At 34.6% G+C, this 20,425-nt stretch overlaps 2 protein-coding genes across 2 annotated transcripts; one reads left to right on the top strand and one right to left on the bottom strand.

Annotated features, from left to right (window-relative positions):
• Positions 1-4,393: 4,393 nt before the first annotated feature.
• Positions 4,394-7,563, top strand: LOC134234281 (uncharacterized). Its single transcript, XM_062716333.1, has 5 exons — positions 4,394-4,979; positions 5,101-5,352; positions 5,518-6,069; positions 6,253-6,471; positions 6,688-7,563. Exons 1-5 carry the CDS (start codon positions 4,434-4,436, stop codon positions 7,060-7,062), a joined length of 1,944 nt encoding a protein of 647 aa, XP_062572317.1. The 5' UTR covers positions 4,394-4,433; the 3' UTR covers positions 7,063-7,563.
• A 4,146-nt stretch (positions 7,564-11,709) lies between these two features.
• Positions 11,710-17,039, bottom strand: LOC134234279 (mucin-17-like). Its single transcript, XM_062716332.1, has 15 exons — positions 16,833-17,039; positions 16,579-16,668; positions 16,051-16,224; positions 15,689-15,952; positions 15,504-15,590; positions 15,326-15,418; positions 15,141-15,227; positions 14,962-15,054; positions 14,777-14,863; positions 14,599-14,691; positions 14,467-14,505; positions 14,062-14,087; positions 13,583-13,648; positions 11,925-12,096; positions 11,710-11,813 (listed from the first exon to the last, which is right to left on the bottom strand). Exons 2-15 carry the CDS (start codon positions 16,622-16,624, stop codon positions 11,710-11,712), a joined length of 1,431 nt encoding a protein of 476 aa, XP_062572316.1. The 5' UTR covers positions 16,625-16,668; positions 16,833-17,039.
• Positions 17,040-20,425: the final 3,386 nt, after the last annotated feature.

The raw sequence follows: 20,425 nt of genomic DNA, 5'->3' as shown, positions 1-20,425 counted from the left end.
AAGTAATGAATTGGATACTATTAGGGTGAGCTGTAGGTCATGGGATGTCTGAAGTGTGTGTGGTGTAAAGCAGTTTCAATATGTAAGAGAAGTCAAACTGTGTGTGTGGTTTTTTTTCTTTTTTGGGCTAATTTTGGCAGGGTTTGGGGATGGGATGGTGTGAAGCATTTAAATGCAATTTACTACACAATTATAGATTGATACAATTTTGATGAGGTCAATCCCTAGATATATAGACCTTAGAGAAAGCAAATCGACTGGGCATGAAGTTTGAGGTCGATATGCTTTCTCTAAGGTCTATATATCTAGGGATTGTATCGAATCAAAAGCCTACAATTGTTTTATTATTTTTTTTCTATCAGTTAATAAAATGTGTCTTAAAATCCTTCTTTCTAATATTCAGTACCTTCTCATTTAAGGCATAGTTATGTCATTTGCATTATGACGCCACAGAAATGAATACCAGCTGCAGTATCTGTTTTTAGAAACATCTGGTTTATAAAGACTACATTGTGACATCAGCAGTACTCAGCACTATTGTTGCTTCATGGAAGAACGTTTCAAATTTTAGAAAGAGCAGTTTTATAAATTTTTAAAATAGAAACATCCAGTCAAAAACACTTTTTATACTTAATAATGTGATCTAGTTTGAGCCAATCAGATAGCTGGCAACAATAGAAAAAATCAAAGTACTCAGAAGTACAGAGAGCCGGGCTCATTTACAGAGTAGAATGGATTTCTTACATGAATCACGTTTATATTCTGATGAAAAAATTATTTTAAAACTATCAATGTAAATGATAAGACAGTGACAGTGAGTTTTTCAATCCTAATACCACGGTCCGATTTTGTCAGAATCAGAATTAATCTGGTACCGCAGCTGAATGTAAACAAACAGGCCAGTCTGGTTCCCTCTCCTGCTTTACCTCGTATGTGTAGAGAACTACGGTAACACTGATTATCAAAAATCCTTACGCTAATGAACTATGTTCTTTGACTTATGAAGTTTTCAAAGTCATAACTACTAATGTTTACTTTATATCGATAAAACTTCGTTTTATTTTTGTTGCTTTATTTAGCGTTTGTATTATCTCAAAAGCGGTTGAGAGTAAGAACTATATTTTTGCAGGTAACTTTAAAATGGCGACTATGGGGTCAACATCCTGCCTTGAACAGGATCACATAAGCCGGCAATTGCTCTTTGAGCAATAAGCCCGGCTAATAATAAATTGCAATAAATGGAATGATATTTGCGATTAAATGCAATACTTTTTGTGTTCAAACACAATAAAGTATATTTCTTTCTCTGAACTGGCCTCAACTGACTTCCTTAACTATTAAACAATAAATAATCTGTGCACAAATATATCAAAGATCAAGGTCATGCAAACTGTAAAACTACCGTTCAGCGTGTTTCTCTAACGGTCGTAAAACTTGGCATTTTGCTTGCTCAAAGGTATGCCAATAATTTTGGCAGAGATTTTTTTGGCATACACAGAGTTCCATGACATAGTAAAAGAGAAGAAATTCCTCTTATATAAAAGTTTGAATAAATACAAAATATGTACAAAGGCGGATCCAGGGCCGGCGTGTCGGGCTTGCCCCCCCCCCCCCCCCCCCCGTTTGATATTTTTTTATGTTAAATTTATAATGTCAATTATCCTAAAATAAAGGAAAAACAACTCTTATTTGTAAGATATTGTCAGCTGACCTTCTGCCAATCTACTGCCCCCCCTCCCCCCCCCCCCCCCCCCCCGTAACAAAATTCCTGGATCCGCCACTGATGTACTAGGTGAAAGTTATATTGCTTATACAACAGATTAAGTTATTTATGTGATATTCCTTATACTCAGTGGTGATAATGAAGGGTGCAAATCTGGCAATGAAAATTTTAGTGGCTCACTCTAAATCCACTAAACTAAGTGAAACTCAGCACCCTGCTAAAATACCTGCTACACGGTATTCCTTTTGCTAATATTTTGTAACACTTTTCAATGGTAAATAGCATAGACTTGCCCTTTTAAGGAGGCTAGGGGTCAACAGATTATTTTTTTTAATTAACCACCAAATATAATTTATTTTTTTAGATAAGATATCTTGAGCTGTCAACTATCATTTGGGAAAGAAAAAATTCATAAATTTTAGTTTTAAAATTTGATCATTTTATTATATCTTTATATGGAGCTCTTCTTCTAAAGAAGATCAAAATTCAAAATAGTCTAAAAATGGCCACGACCACCCAGCCTCTTTAAGAGTAAAAAAAAATCTGTTTATTGGTACTTTGAACTATTTTGAAAGTAGTTCAATTAATGTTTAAAGGTCAAATTCAAGGTTATGTGTTGTTAACCATGGTATCAAAGCATCCTTCTTAGAAGTTCCTTCCGATTCAGTTGAAAACATTGGCATATTTAATTAAGACATACGGTTTCCTTTATAATTCTGCACGGCGTTTTGAGGAAAAATTAATCTGAAGTTTCAACAATTTCTTCTTTATGAAATTATAGACTAACAAGAAGGTTATTTAAAAATAATGTTCAAATGAACTTATCTTTGCGCATGCGTAAGTTACAATGAATCAAAGTAAGGGCGATAACCCTTTTTTCGTATTTTTCAGTGTCCTTGTACATATATATTAGATAAATTCAATATCTCTGCCATCGTCGCCCGGAACTATATTTGGTATATTGAAAGATTATTATAAAATGCATAATTTCTAAAAGTTTCATTCCGGGCGACAGTGGCAGAAGGGTTGAAATATTAATGAGAACATTTTTTAACTACGGTCACCGTGTTAAAACCACCGCGCATATTCAGTTCATTGAAGAGGAGACGACGATAACCAAGGCTACCATTTAATTAAAAACATCTTTTTTAGTTTATTTCATAATTTTAGAATGCTTTGATTTGTTACAATTTCTTATTTTTAAAAATCCGGATAAATTTGATCCATAAGTACGGAACGCTGACATTTTGGTTGTTATGGTTAGTGTAAACAGAGCAGTGTAAAGATAGGGCCAACGTTTAACAGATTCTTCCTGCATAATCCTGGGGACCAGGTAAGCCAATTAAGAAACATACAAATCAATAGAAAATCATTATATATTACGAAGCATTCAAAAATTTTTTTCACATACTTAGACGTTTAAACAAAGATAGTAAAGAGTGCAGTCACCTATGCAAGCTATGCAGCTTGCAAGTTGCAGACGACGCTGTGCCGTGTGCGTTAGATCTGCAGTATGCTTGATATTTTTGTGTATGTTTGTTTATGATTAAAGGAATCCTTGAAAATTGCAAGTAAATGATAAAATGAACATGTATTTCAGCTTAAAGTGCTTGCAAGATGCTTATAGTAAAGTATAGGCTAGTTTTAAGACGGGACTGTTCCATCCTAGCTTTCAGTATAGATCATCTACATGTATATGACACCTGTGGCTAAGGGAATATCTTTTTATTATAATTAAAGCAATGCAATTCCTGCATCTGCATTTTTATGGTGTTATATTTCTTGTGTATTGAAAACGTAAAACCATAATAGGCGAGGACGATACAGTTTTACCGTGATATGTTGTAAATAAAAACATCCACTCTACACTAAATGTCAAGAAGGGGAATTCCAATTTTTGGAAGGTACAGGGTAGCTCAAAATTTTTGCCGATTTTATACAACAAGCATATATTCTCTTTCTCTGGGAAATATAAATTTATTTTATTTTATTTATTTTATTTTATTTTTTTTGTATATATGGTTTGATTTGGGGCCTAAGTATAAATAAAATATAATATACTGAAATATTGAAATTAAAATGTATAATACTATTCTTTAAAAGAGGCAATGATCTGCATGATGATTCAATTGAAATTATCAACTAGTATTTGATTGATCATATGACAGACTTTTACCATAGGCAAATGCAAATTCTGGGGATATAGTGAGGAGGGGGGGGAGGGGGGGGGGGTCAACACACTATAAAATAAGTAAATAAATAGGTAAACCAAGAAAAAAGTAAAAATGCATACTTTTTTCCATTTGTTGGGTCTTACATCGGATTTGTGTTGGGGATTGAGGCCAGGTGGATCAATATAAATTCAAATAAATAAACTCGATAGAAATTTAATAACAATAAAAAAAAAATAATAATCAAACCTTACGATGCTAACCCAGAAAAAATTCTAAATTAAAAAAAGTGTGTTAAGCTGAAAAGTGTTAAAATGGGGTCGATTTTCTTTGATAAACCATATTTATTTTCAGGCTTATAATTTTTTCTTTTAATTGTCTGATCATTACAAATGAGGGTACATATAATAACTAAAATTCAGCTTATTGTGTATGTCTGTAAATCATGATGTATTACGATCATTTTCAAAATTTAATCGATGAAGATGACCATGATGACGTGGACCTTTGACTTATTGATTTAATTATTTTTTAAAAGGATGGATGAGAGACGATATAAGTGTGCTCTGTGCAACAAGAAGATCCCCCAGGATGAACGACGGCCAGCTACTTTATTTCTTAATGTTTTACAGAAACATTTTTCTGTAAATGTGGAAGACACAGACGTTTTGTGTAATAAGTGTCGTCATAAGTGTAGGAAAAAGAGTAAATCTATAGCCACAGGACTCACATTGTCAAGGCCAGCTCCCCAGGAGGAAAAAGAGGATCCAACTTATGCATCACCAAATCCAAAGAAAACCAGACTCTCATTTCATAGTCCTCCTTCCGTTCCCCTGCCAATTCCATCAACATCCCAAAGCCATGGTTACTGCCTTGTTTGCAAGAAACCGGGACCCAAACTTGTTACAGTTTCCCATCATGTTCGTATGTTTGTATTCATCAGTCGAGGGATAATTATCCCGTCTGGTGCAAGGTGTTGTACTCGACACTTGGAAAATGGGAAAATGACTGATGAAGCTATGGAGCAGATTAAGACGAGTGAGAGCACGACACTGAACAAAACTTCCATCACCAATCTAATCAAGGTATCATTTATTATTTCCAACTTGGTCATACACAATATATTATACCGGATATATTGGATTACTAATAATATTAACGATGACAATAAAGCATTTATGATGAAAATATTTTAAAATATTTTAGGAATTGCGAGATAAAGCGTTTCAGCAATCGAGGCTTGACTTTGATGATGAAGGCAGCCTAGACGACAGTGACTATCAAGTGCTGACAGGATTTTCTCGTCTTGAATTTCATGACATTATCTCAACAATTACCAGTATCAACTCCTCCAAAAATCGAAGCAAGAGGACTTGTGTAGCCATCCTATTGATGAAGCTCAGATCAGCGCTTTCAAACAAAATGCTTGCCGTTTTATTTGGCATGACTAAATTTCAAGTAAGACTTTTAAGTAATGTTATAAAAATTGTATACTAGTAAACATTGTATATACATGTATGTACATGTATATTTATGTATATTTCTATCTCACATTTTGAAACAGGACATCTTTTACATGTATCTACTAGTATTTTTTTAACTTAGAAGTATCTCATTTTTCAGGTTCGACGAGCTATTGCATCTGCCAGAGAAGCTCTTATGAAAGACTTCGTGCCATCCAATCTTGGATTTCAGCATGTTACACGTGAAGAAGTCATTCACAACCACACTCGTGAGCTAGCTAGGGATCTTTTGACCCACGACATCACGACAAACCCTGCAATCTTGGTTTTGGATGGAACGTATGTCTACATACAGAAAAGTTCGAATTTTGCTTTTGCACGACGATCATACAGTTTATACAAACATAGGCCCCTGGTAAAACCAATGATCGTTGTAACAACCAGTGGATACATTGTATCGGTTCTTGGGCCCTATCTGGCTGACACAAAGAATAATGACGCCAACATCCTAAAACACATGATTTATAGTAATGCTGAGGAGATCAGGAGCTGGATACAGGAAGATGATGTCTTTGTTGTCGACCGTGGTTTCAGGGACGCCCAGGATTTGTTGGAAGACATTGGAATCAGGATGGAGATGCCTGCTTTCATGAAAAGGGGATCCAAGCAGCTCTCCACATCTGATTCTAACTTGTCTCGAGTCGTGACAAAGGTATTATAGTATTTTCTTTTAATGTAAATATATTTACATTGTATTTAGAGTAATATCTTTACCAATTAGCTATAACATAATTATTACTTTGCATATGAAATAAAATAATGTAATTATAGATTGAGCAGAAATAGAAGAAAACTGTTGTACGTTTTATTAAGCATGCTATTTTTTATTTTTCAGGTTCGTTGGATTGTAGAAGCAACAAATGGGCGACTGAAACAGTGGCAGTATTTAGCTAAAACGTTACCAAACTCGCAAATCCCATTTATTGGTGACTATGTGAGAATAGTGGCAGCACTGTGCAATAAGTACAGGCCACCACTAAGTGTGTCATCCGATGAGGACAAACAACTTGCTGCAAAAATGCTTCACCTTTCAGAAAGAGTCAACACATTACAGGTAAATATATATTTTCGTAGTTTTATAATGATGCATACACTGTATGTGGCATGTTCATTGTTTTCTTTAGGTCAAGGACAAAACTTACTCTGAACTAAACATTAAAATAGTTATATCTAGTTGATGAAATAAAAAAAGAGTTGAATGTTTCTATTTCCTATTACTCTGAATTAGTAAAAGACTTTAACTTGCACAATAACCTTTTTGCATTTACAGGAACGCGTGGAAACTGAGGGACTTGACAGAAGAGGGCTGCGTTGGACTAAAGTTGATGCAGAGAATGTTGCCCCAGATTTCCCATGCTATGAAGAGACTGAATTGCGCCAACTTACTCTTGGAGTATATCAACTTCGCATGGCCCATTCCTATGCTAAAGAGCACATTGATGAAGATGGTGGATTTGAAATCTGCATTAGTGATGACATTCCTGGGTTGGTTAGTGCTAAGATTCAAAGCAGACATATAGCTGCTAAACAGTACAGATGCTGGGTTAGTTTCAGTGATGGAGTGGTGGATGGGTGGTACTGCAAATGTAAAGCTGGGACTAGAGTCGTTGGAATGTGTGGTCATGTAACCAGTGTTGTATGGTAGCTCTCTTTCGGGCGTCATCAGGAGTTGGTGAAAGGGGTTCGTAACTGGACTACATCACTGGAGGACGCCTCTGACATCCAGGACATTATAGATGAATCGGATAGTGATGGTGATGACAATGGTTTGGAAGAGTGATAAAGAACGAAGAAGCATTACAGATAGAAAGAGATCAGTTACATGAAACTGTACGGTTATGCCTGAGCTCGAAAGAGACAGACTTCTTTATATCTACAATTACATTTCATTCTTGCATAATGATACAATGTTGTTTCTCAGTTTGTTGATACTTCCTCATCGAGTCACTTTGTTAACTTACATGTATTACCAAGCAGCTAAAATGAATAATTATTTTTTAAATGATTATCATTCTGAAAGATGAAATTGACGAATGAATTGTGAATATACTATTTCTATATTTGTCAAAAAATTATTTATGTGTTTTACATCAGCCATAAAGCAATATTCCTACAAGTATATGGTTTACTATACCAGTGTACGTGTTCATTAACAATAAAATAATTTTGAGTTACCCTGGCAATGACTTACTAAAATATAAATGAAAACAAGATGTGTTTGTAAAACACTATGCCACCAGCATCAACAAAGTTCGAAAAAGTTATTTTTTAACATACAGGTCACAGTTAAGGTCATTCACATGTGAAAGAACTTAATCAGTTGAGTATGCATACCAAATATGAAGTCTCTATCTTCTATGGTTAAAAAAATATGGCAAACGTCAAAAAAGCTATTTTTAGCACATAGTTAAATAGGTCACAGTCTAGGTCACATGGTCATTAACCTTGGTGTCATGTGAAAGAGTTTAATTAGTGGTGTATGCATACCAAATAAGAAGTCTCTATCTATCATGGTTCAAAAGTTATGGCGAAGGTTAAAGTTGACAAAAGGCAGACAGAAAAACGGGTAAACAGACAAACAGATAAGCAGACAGGACAAAAAAATATAAGCCCCATAAAAAGTGAAGATTACGAATAGTGATTGATTTAAAAAAATGTATAAATGTATAATTTAATGCTCATTGGCAATATATATTTAAGTTCACTGCATTATTATGATGCCATGTCTTACATAACTTAGTAAATCTTGGAAAGAGAAATTGTGTTAATGATGATTGAACAACAGCGAGGTTAACTTTTTTTTATTGCTTAGCAACCCAGAACTTATATGTATACATATCTGAAAAAGATTTTTGTCAACTGAATGTAGTTCATTATAATAACCTAGCTTCAGTGAATAATTTAATAATTACCATTTCAAACATCCATTGCAGTAAAACTCATCAAAAAAATTAAAAACGTCCAAAACATGGTTAAAGTTAGGCACTTAATTGACCTTTGACCTTTGATTTCCATTGGTTAGATCAAGTTGGTGGTTTAATAATAATCATAACATATTTATAATTAATTCTTATAACATTTTACTTAATGGTACACTAAAGCACGTCACGCAAACATTCATTTTGGTAAATAATTAGTATGAAGTGAAATCCTTAGGTGTCTGATTTCGCTTTTAAAAGGGCGACGTCAAAATATCAGTACTGTACTTTGAAGAATTATATTTCAGGCGTTTTAAAAGATATCAATTTAAAATTACTATTTTTATAAATAAGATATACTGTAATAGTTTATATTGTATTTTAGTTGATTTCCTGGACCGGGCATATTTTTGCCCAAACTGTACTTTCTTCTCTGAAATCAGGCTGCTATGCTTTATAGTTACCATGGCAACATGTCTCAAAGTTCGAAAAATGGCATTTTTTAACATGTTTAGAGCCCCATAGTTAACATTTGCGACAAAGCAAACAACTGGCAATGACTGTTTCCAAAAGTTGAAGGTCAGATGTCTCAAATGCATGATAAACTTGTTTGGTAAATCAACTATTACATACGTTACTATGGTAACAAAATATTCAAAAGTAAAAAAAATATTCATTGAATTTTATAAAGTCATACGCGTAAAAATAAAAATCAATTATAGGAGGAAATGTGAGCAAATAATAGAAAAAAAGAGCCTTGAAACATATACCAACTAACCAAGAACAAAACATGATATTTCATTTTGGTTGGCAATGGTTGCCAAGGTTTTTATACCACAGAGAGCCTTCAAAGTAACACTCTATATGTTTAAATCTGATCCTATCTGTTAAAAAAGCACATTTCCTCATAACTACTGATCAATTTTATAAGATGTTGGTGTGCTCCAAGTTTTCCCATTTGAAAAAATTCAGATAAGATTCTTTAAATAGAGCATTGCTATGGAAATAAGCAGAAAATATATGCTTAAAAACCTGAAAAATATTTTCTCTCCTTGGATACGTACCCTTAAATGTAGATTCCCAAAACTTTTATGATTGATATTGATTAACAGCTAACTTGAATTTTAATTTTGACAATCATCCAATCTCCAAGTGGATGCAAGAAGTTGGCACACAGGGTTTAATATTGATATAAAGTTCACAAAATCGAACATTTTCCCTTCTTGGTAACCATAGCAACAGTGTTGTTTTATTCATCAAATTTTATCAATATATGATATTCAACTTCAGTTCTAACAGATAAGTACTATTCAAGCTGAGTCCTTTAATTTGTTTCTTGATTAAATGGCAATTTAATTCTTAATGCAACGAAAAATAATTCACTCTTAAGCACTGGTACTTTGTTTCCATGGTAACACTGCAAAGTAGCAATTATACCCAATCTTTCTTATGGTTTTGGTGTTGCAAAGTCCTAAGGATGCATATTTGCCAGTCTTGAATTTTCATGTTTTTCCTCAAGACAGTAGCATTAACCATGTTAACCCAATCTTAGTTACTGGTTTTGCATGGTTACACTGTGTTACCATGGCAACCATAAAAGTTATTTATAGAATAATATTGGTTATACTTATATACTTAAGGTCAAACATTTTCATTGTTTTTCTTAAGTCGTTGATTGAGTTTGAGCATGTAACACCTACCATTAGTGAATACAGAGTGTTTTTTAGCATATTTCAGCATTTTAAATGTATTCCAAATGTACCCTTGGTTATTACTTACTTAGAGATATATTCTAAACAGTTTCTTTACAGTAGAAGTGACATCAAGGTGTCATGTTTCTGTGATAATGGTTTGTTTGCTTTTTCTAGTTTTTATTAAGCCATAGTCAAGATTCAAAGTGGCTGAAAATCTCGATTTTTCAAACTTTTCCGGCTGTTGCCATAGCAACCGAGACACATAGCAATGAAATTTTGTTTGATATTTGTTTCTGGTGTCAAGTACTAAGCATGGGCATACATGTGATTCTTCCGGCGGGTGGCAAAATCTCCCGATTTTTAACCCCCCTTCCGCCCCTCCCGATTAAGTTTTAAATCTTCCGTGTTTAGAATAATTCTTCAAATTAAATATATTTTGCATTACTTTTTATCAAGTTTCTTATAATTGCTTAGAATGACAATACATTGAGATAACAACGGCATTGCAATAAATTCACAGCAGTAGGCTTCATAGTAATCAACATGAGGTCGTATAATTCGGTTGTAAAAATTAGTGTTATATCACATGATAAATGACCATCGATGTTTTATTGCTGGATTGCTGAATGCAGAACATTGTAATTAGTTACTAAAATACTCAATTGCCATCTTCTAATGCTGCGGTGGTCATTAAAATATACAGTTATAAGGCCTAGAAAAAAAATATATTTGTTTCCGCTTTCCCGACCGACCCTAATTTATAGTGCCGACCCTAAATATTTTTTTAATGCTTTTGTCCCATGATGTGCAAGATTTCAACCAGGGAATTATGGCCTCCAACTTTGCAAGCTTTTCAAGACAGAAAGAAGTTTGGGTCACCTTTCTATTATAAGTTAAGTCACAGTAATGCTTGAAAACACCATTTCTTTTGTCATTAATGTTACTTCTACACACGTTTTGATTAAAGAAGCAAAAAAAATTTTTCAAAAAAAAAAAAATTGCCTACCTACCTACCCTATATTTTTTCAGCCTGAAAGCGGAAACAAACATATTTTTTTTCTAGGCCTAATATGGGTCAAACTTTAGTTAAAAAATAGATCAAACTGCCCTTGCGAAAAAAGACCAGGATATCACAAGATTTCCTGGGAACTTCTCAAGATTTCTTGGTGAAAAATCCCAGGAAATCTCAGGTAAATCCTGGTTCCTGGCCCCAGGAATTGTCAGGATGGTATTGGAACAAGGATTTCTCATGATTTCTCTGGACATCCTGGTAAACCAAAATATCCTGAGAAGTACTTGAGAATTCCTGGGACCACAGAATTCCTGTCCTTGTCCTGACTTCAGGAATATTTCACAGTAGTATAGAAATCCTGAAATTTCCTGGGACCAGAATCCTGTCATAATCCTGGCCTCATGAACGTGACTTGAAAGTGTTAAAATCCTGGGATATCTTGAGACGTTCCTGAGATCATAATTTCAAGCATTATCCTGACCTCAGGAATATTTCATGGAAGTATAAAAATCCTCAGAATTATCTTGAAATATTCCTGAAATCAACAAATCACCAGTCACTGACTCCTGACTTCTGTCATTTTGAACCACATTAAGGTAACAGGGTTGAAAGTGTCCCATTCTTTACTCACTAAAAAAAAAAACAATAATAAAGAATTGTTAAGCAATTTATTCCTGTATCAAGTGCCTCTTTCTTAGCAACTTTAACCTGTCTCTCATAATGTTATGTATCGCTGTCACAGTAACGCCTTGAAAACTTTCTGCTATCAAACCTGTAAAATTAAAAGAGATAAATAATCTTATATACTCTGTTGAATATTCATTTAGACCCCAACGCAAGAAAAAAAACCCCAAAAATATGTAGACTTACAAAATAAAATTACCTTCAATCAAACTCCTTTTATCTTCATTAAGACCTTTCTTTTGTCCTTTCTTGGTGCTGACACCCATTACACTTGAAGTCGTGAGTTCCTCAATGGAGAAGAACTTCAACAGCAAATAGTTAATTCCTTCACTGCAGTTCTTTTTTAATTTGAGATTTGATTTCAGCTCCTCCTGTATTATTAATTAAGAGTATTGAGTTGACTTTAATACACTTCAGAAACTGATAGTTAATATGGTATGTAACTTGGTTGATAATGTTCACACTAAGATAAATAGTACTGTAAATTCCTAGAAATATCCAAGGAATTAATAATAATAATAATAAATGGTGAAACAAAATAAATTTCATTTTTATACTGATAAAATGCAATATCAAGGATTTATGATATAAAATACTAGTATTTGCATAAAGTAAGGAATCTACAGTATGTGTGATAACAACTTCGCAAGTGAGTTAAGGCTAAATATGGATATTTCTATGCAAATGAGCTAATAAAAAATCATAAGTTGTGTATTTTATGTTCAGAGAAAGTTCAAATTGATTTTGTTATACATATTTAGTATTCACAGTTTGTTAATTCAAGTGCAAATTATGACGTCATAATATGACATCATTGTTCTCTCCCATTCAAGGCAATAAATCACATTAAAAAAAAATCACATCGGCACAAGGGCATATCCTGTCTAATTTAAAATAAACAATGTATAATATTAAGGAGAGTATTCTTAAAACCAAGAATGTATTAGAAAACAAGTCTAAAATTTTCTGTGCGGCTATGGTAGGACAATTATGGAATTTAACTAGATACTTTGCATAGAAACCTCCATATGTAGCCTTAACTCACTGCAGCATTGCATTATTAATCTTCTAGTTCCTTAAAAAATATCTTCCACATTTTCACATGACTTATTCTTAAAACAAGAGGCCCATGGGCCACATCGCTCACCTGAGTAACTTTTGTGATGCAGTTCTTTACCAAATTTCCCCCTCTTCTTATATCATTGTGGCCGCTTACCCCCTCTCCGTCTTGATTTTAATAATTTATAATCTACACTACCTGAAGGATGCTTGTACCTTAGTTTCAGCTTTCCTGGCCCACTGGTTCTTGAGAAGATTTTTCCTATATATATTTTTATATAAAAATTCCCTGTTTTGGCTCCGCCCTACCCAGAGGTCATGATTTTAACAATTTAAAATTTACACTATCCCAGGATGATTTCACAAAAGTTTCAGCTTTTCTGGCCCAATGGATCTTGATAAGAGGATTTTTAAAGCTTTTTTCTATATATATATATTGTACGTAAAACTTGGATTTCCTATTGTGACCCCGCCCTACCCCGGGGTCATCATTTCTACAATTTAGATTCCTCACTATCCCAGGATGCTTGTTCATAAGTTTCAGCTTTTCTGGCCTTTTCTATGACCTAGCCCTTTATTTTAACAATATTAACTCCTCATCCCCCAAGGATGCTTTGTACCAAGTTTGGTTAAAATTGGCCTAGTGGTTCTTGAGAAGAAGTTGAAAATGCAAAAAGTTTACCGACGGACGGACAGACGGATGGGCGGACTATGGACAAAATGTGATCAGAAAAGCTCACCTGAGCCTTCGGCTCAGGTGAGCTAAAAAAGTCAAATAGATATAGGGGATAAAAATACCATGTTAAGTCCATATGGACTTGAGGTCTCCTCTTCATGGTTCTTTTCATTGCCTTTACTATGTTTCTGAAGGCAAAAAATCATTAAGAATGGAAATAATCATTTGACAAACTATTCACTTTAAATAATAAAATATTTTAAAAGTGTGTTGAGCATGAGGACAAAAATTTTCAAAAGTTCATAAGATAAAGTTTAAACTATTATCTTAGCTTGTGCATCAACTAGTGTTGTTACAATAGTCGCCGACTATCGAAAAATTGCTGTTTAAAGGCCCAGATCGGTGACAATCGAGTGTAAATATTATCATCAATAGATAGCTATATATTTCCAGCCGTATTTTTCAAGCCGAGCAGGTTTAACTTATATATTCACCAAAGGGACGTCACTCTAATCAGCGGTAAACAAAGTGGCGAACGTGCATGGTGAAGAGGTTGACGCCGAATTACGTCCATATCCTGGTGCAACACGATCTAAAATACTTCTAAGTACGACTCTTGCACACTGCCTGTTGAACAAAGATTATATTATAATTGTAGCCATGATTATTATTGTTGAATATGGACTAAGGATAATAATATGACATGGAAAACACCATAGGTTTCAGTAAAAGAAAAACAAACATTAGAGACATTTCCAAAAGTTGATCATGCCTAAAAAAAAAAAATTGTGTGTTTTGGGTAACCCGACCTAACCTATAAAAATGTGCAGATCCTAAAATTTTTTTTCAATGTCTGTAATTCCTATTATTTCTATGAAAATCAAAGGTTAGGTGTCATGAGGTCTGTGTGCAAAATATCAAATAAATGAACCTTACATTTCTCAAGATATAAGGGACAGGCAGACACTAAAACTGATTAACAAAGTTCAAATTAAAGGTTTCTTACCTTTCATCCCTGGCCTACTCATGGTAGGGAATGTTTCATCTGTAAAAAGAAATTGAATTGCAGATATGTATTAACTAACAAAATGGTCAAAGATAAAATGAAGCATTCTAATTATTTTTACAGTAATAGTACCTGTGTATGTTGACAATGGGGTCAAACTTGCACTGGGTGTAAATGTCGCAATGCTTGTGCTTGAGCCGGTGGAGGATAAAAAACTTGCTTCCTCTGCAAACAGAAAAAGCATTCATTATTAATTACTGAAAAGATGGTCTAAGATTAAGTGAGACAGACTCATGGTGCCTAATGGTACCTTTGCATGGTGACATTGTTAAACTTGCAATGGGTGTTGCAATATTGCTCGTGTTAAAGCTAGTGCTTCGGGGAAAACATGTTCCATCTGTAAAGAGAAAAAAGACTGATTATTAATATCACTTTTACTAAGACGATCAAATTTTAAGTGAAGCAGACTTCTCATAATTTTTACAGCAATAGTACCTGTGTATGTTGACAACGGGGTCAAACTTGCACTGGGTGTAAATGTCGCAATGCTTGTGCTTGAGCCAGTGGAAGATAAAAAACTTGCTTCCTCTGCAAACAGGAAAAAGCATTCATTATCAATAACTGAAAAGATGGTCTAAGATTAAGTGAGACAGACTCATGGTGCCTAATGGTACCTTTGTATGGTGACATTGTTAAACTTGCAATGGGTGTTGCAATATTGCTCGTGCTTAAGCTGGTGCTTCGGGGAAAACATGTTCCATCTGTAAAGAGAAAAAGGACTGATTATTAATATCACTTTTACTAAGAGGATCAAATTTTAAGTGAAGCAGACTTTTCATAATTTTTACAGTAATAGTACCTGTGTATGTTGACAACGGGGTCAAACTTGCACTGGGTGTAAATGTCGCAATGCTTGTGCTTGAGCCGGTGGAAGATGAAAAACCTGTTTCATCTGTAAACAGAAAAAGTATTCATTATTAATAACTGAAAAGATGGTCTAAGATTAAGTGAGACAGACTCATGGTGCCTTATGGTACCTTTGTATGGTGACATTGTAAAACTTGCAATGGGTGTTGCAATATTGCTTGTACTTAAGCTGGTGCTTCGGAGAAAACATGTTCCATCTGTAAAGAGAAAGATGACTGATTACTAATATCACTTTTACTAAGACGATCAAATTTTAAGTGAAGCAGACTTCTCATAATTTTTACAGTAATAGTACCTGTGTATGTTGACAATGGGGTCAAACTTGCACTGGGTGTAAATGTCGCAATGCTTGTGCTTGAGCCGGTGGAAGATGAAAAACTTGCTTCTTTGCAAACAGAAAAAGCATTCATTATTAATAACTGAAAAGATGGCCTAAGATTAAGTGAGACAGACTCATGGTGCCTAATGGTACCTTTGCATGGTGACATTGTTAAACTTGCAATGGGTGTTGCAATATTGCTCATGCTTAAGCTGGTGCTTTGGGGAAAACATGTTCCATCTGTAAAGAGAAAAAAGACTGATTATTAATATCACTTTTACTAAGACGATCAAATTTTAAGTGAAGCAGACTTCTCATAATTTTTACAGTAATAGTACCTGTGTATGTTGACAATGGGGTCAAAATTTCATTTGATGACAGATTGCTGGTCCCAGTAGTTTGTGCACTTGAAGTCGAACTTGTTTCAGTTTCATTTTTAGACTTACACCTACTGATCTTTCTCAACTCCAAGATATTTTCTGATGCTGCCTTCTGTGCAGAAGATTCTAATTCTATAACATGAAAAACCATTGAACATGAAAGAACACTTAATAGTTAATACAGTCATAAAAACCAAGCTTCTTTATGACTCTGCTAGTTTATTTGAAAGACATAAGCGCAAAGAATATTTTTCTTGCAAGCTTTTTAGGATTCTGTGAGATCTAACTGCACATTATAAAGATCCTGTACCCTATTGTGAAAAAAGAAACTTCAAATCAATTTCGTAGTCTAGATCAATGTATAAACTCTTATAATTTAAAGGAGTGCATTAAATCATTAAACGGGCACATTGAATTTTTCACTCCACTAAATCTGTGATTGCTTAATTGGTCTCTCAGTTTCTATATACAAGTTCTAAATTTTACCCTTTTGAACTTTATTTTCCTCTCGTTTTCTTTTCATCTCCTCCATCTCCTTTTCTGTCCTTTTTCTTTTTCCTTTCTGTTTTGTACCCACTAAAAGACATATTTTCACACAAATATGTATATGTATTAATTTTTACATCCTACCTTATAATGTTATAATGGGGTATTTATGGGTATGAAAAATTTTTCAAATGCAGGTATAAAAGTTACTTAATTTTTCCAATGACATACTTGTATGTTCTAAGAAACCCTACCATTGCTGTTTGATTTTGCTAGTGTGTTTTCTTCCGACACTGCTAGAACAGGTGTCAATGTCTCACTGGTATCTGCATCTAAATTAAAAATTTTTTTGTTATAATGATTTGTATATTCCACTTATAATGAACCTTGAAATCAACAAAGAATATGTCTTAATTGTCCTTTAATTAAGATCACATACCAAAGGCCCGACATGTCATGATTTTTTTAACAGGGTGTTGCTAAAAAATATACCTGACTCTACTTTCACTTTGTTGTATTTTTAGAGAAATTAATTTTATCTCTTACATTTTATTTTTAAAAAAAATTACTGACATAAAATATGTTACAATTAAGATCTATATATGTTTTACTTCACTTACTGCTAAAAAATTTACTTCGCTCTACTTTGTTGTATTTTTAGAGAAGTTAATTTTATCTCTTCATATTCTATAATTTAAGGCCTAAAAACAAATTACTGACATAAAATATGTTACATAAGATCTATGCATGTTTTACTTCACTTACTGGTTGATGTATCAATACCAAACCAAAAATAAAATTTTATTCAATTTTTTAATGATGATGTTAACTCTTAATAATTTAATTTCACTTGTATCAAGCAATTTAATTGGCTGAATCATTCAGAGGAACCTATAATATTTTGTATAACATAACTTGCCTACGTCACAATGAGTTACGTCAAAAACCTATTACTCCGCTTGACGTTACTTTAAAAATATGCTATATTTGAAGCCTTTTTTCGGAGGAAAAATTGTATCATCGTATATACTGAAATTAAATTATAAGGAATTAAGCTTATTTCTGAAGAGTGAACATAGAGTCCTGATGTTTCCTGACAAAATCCTGTGCCTGATGTCACGATATCTCAGGATTTGATAATTGCCAGGAACAAAAACAAGAGGCCCATGGGCCACATCGCTCACCTGAGAAACTTTGACCATTCTGTTCTTTACCAGATTTCACCCTTGTTATACATAATGCATCCCCACCCTACCCCACTGATCATAATTTAGACATTTTGAAATCTACACTACCCCATGATCCTTCCATGGGCACATATGTTTCAGCTTTTTTGGCCCAGTGGTTCCTGAGAAGAAGATTTTCAAAGATATTTCCTATACATTTCTAAGTAAAACTTTGATTCCCTATAATGGCCCTGCCCTTCCCCCGGGGGTCATGATTCCTACAATTTAGAATTTACACTACCCCAGAATGCTTCCACATAAGCTTCACTTTTTCTGGCCCAGTGGTTCTTGAGAAGAAAATTTTCAAAGATTTTTCCAATATATTTCTATGTAAAACTTTGATTCACCATTGTGGCCCCGCCCTTCCCCCTGGGGTCATTAATTGAACAATTTAGAATCTACACTATACCAGGATGCTTCCACATAAGTTTCAGCTTTTCTGGCCCAGTGGTTCTTGAGAAGAAGATTTTCAAAGATTTTTCCTATATATTTCTATGTAAAACTTTGATACCCCATTGTGGCCCCGCCCTTCCCCTGGGGGTAATGATTTGAACAATTTAGAATCTACACTATACCAGGATGCTTCCACATAAGTTTCAGCTTTTCTGGCCCAGTGGTTCTTGAGAAGAAGATTTTCAAAGATTTTTCCTATATATTTCTATATAAAACTTTGATTCCCCATTGTGGCCCCACCCATCCCCCGGGGGTCACGATTTGAACAATTTAGAATCTACACTACCCCAGGATGCTTCCACATAAGTTTCAGCTTTTCTGGCCCAGTGATTCTTGAGAAGAAGATTTTCAAAGATTTTTCCTACATATTTCTATGTAAAACTTTGATACCCCATTGTGGCCCCGCCCTTCCCCTGGGGGTCATGATTTGAACAATTTAGAATCTACACTATACCAGAATGCTTCCATATAAGTTTCAGCTTTTCTGGCCCAGTGGTTCTTGAGAAGAAGATTTTCAAAGATTTTTCCTATATACAGTGTATTTCTATGTAAAACTTTGATACCCCATTGTGGCCCCGCCCTTCCCCCGGGGGTCATGATTTGAACAATTTAGAATCTACACTATACCAGGATGCTTCCACATAAGTTTTAGCTTTTCTGGCCCAGTGGTTCTTGAGAAGAAGATTTTCAAAGATTTTTCCTATATATTTCTATGTAAAACTTTGATACCCCATTGTGGCCCCGCCCTTCCCCCGGGGGTCATGATTTGAACAATTTAGAATCTACACTATACCAGGATGCTTCCACATAAGTTTCAGCTTTTCTGGCCCAGTGGTTCTTGAGAAGAAGATTTTCAAAGATTTTTCCTATATCTTTCTATGTAAAACTTTGATTCCCCATTGTGGCCCCACCCATCCCCCGGGGGTCACGATTTGAAAATTTAGAATCTACACTACCCCAGGATGCTTTAACATAAGTTTCAGCTTTTCTGGCCCAGTGGTTCTTGAGAAGAAGATATTCAAAGATTTTTCCTACATATTTCTATGTAAAACTTTGATACCCCATTGTGGCCCCGCCCTTCCCCCGGGGGTCATGATTTGAACAATTTAGAATCTACACTATACCAGAATGCTTCTATATAAGTTTCAGCTTTTCTGGCCCAGTGGTTCTTGAGAAGAAGATTTTCAATGATTTTTCCTATATATTTCTATATAAAACTTTGATTCCCCATTGTGGCCCCGCCCTTCCCCTGGGGGTCATGATTTGAACAATTTAGAATCTACACTACCCCAGAATGCTTCCACATAAGTTTCAGCTTTTCTGGCCCAGTGATTCTTGAGAAGAAGATTTTCAAAAATTTCCCTATGTATTTCTATGTAAAACTTCGATTCCCCATTGTGGCCCCGTCCTTCCCCCGGGGGTCATGATTTGAACAATTTAGAATCTACACTACCCCAGGATGCTTCCACATAAGTTTCAGCTTTACTGGCCCAGTGGTTCTTGAGAAGAAGATTTTTTAATGACCCCACCCTATTTTTGTCTTTTCTTGATTATCTCCCCTTGCGAGGGGATATGTCCCTTCATTTTAACAATTTAAATTCCCCTTTACCCAAGGATGCTTTGTACCAAGTTTGGTCAAAATTGGCCCAGTGGTTCTTGAGAAGAAGTCGAAAATGTGAAAAGTTTACAGACGGACAGACAGACAGACGGACAGACGGACGGACGGACGGACGACGGACAAAATGTGATCAGAAAAGCTCACTTGAGCCTTCGGCTCAGGTGAGCTAAAAATTGAGAACGAGAAATGTCAAGATATCTCAGGAAAATCCCAGGATACCTTGACTTCTCCTGGGCCTACAGGATTTACTTTAATTTCACTACTGAGCATTTGACTAAAAATTTAAACATATCATTTCAAAGCTAACCTTTATGAAATAAAAATTATTTTAAGTAATATAGAGAGAGATGGCATTTTCTAGGGAGTTGGATGGTCATTCACGATTTGAAAAAATGTCGATAAAAAATCTCCAGCTTTGAGACCCAAACTCCAACTGAAAAATTTCAAATCTCCAGTTGTGATTGTTCAGTTCTGTCACATGTATGCATGGGTGAAGTTTCATCAAAATCGGTGACCATGTGTGGCAACGAAGTTTAAGTGGTTACAGAGA

This window comes from Saccostrea cucullata, unplaced genomic scaffold (assembly GCF_032062105.1).
Source record: "Saccostrea cucullata isolate Sc308-1 unplaced genomic scaffold, CSIRO_AGI_Scuc_v1 ctg165, whole genome shotgun sequence".
Taxonomy (NCBI): Eukaryota; Metazoa; Mollusca; class Bivalvia; order Ostreida; family Ostreidae; genus Saccostrea; species Saccostrea cuccullata.
The sequence above is the reverse complement of the archived record's forward strand: the minus strand, read 5'-3'. Positions and strand labels throughout refer to the sequence as shown.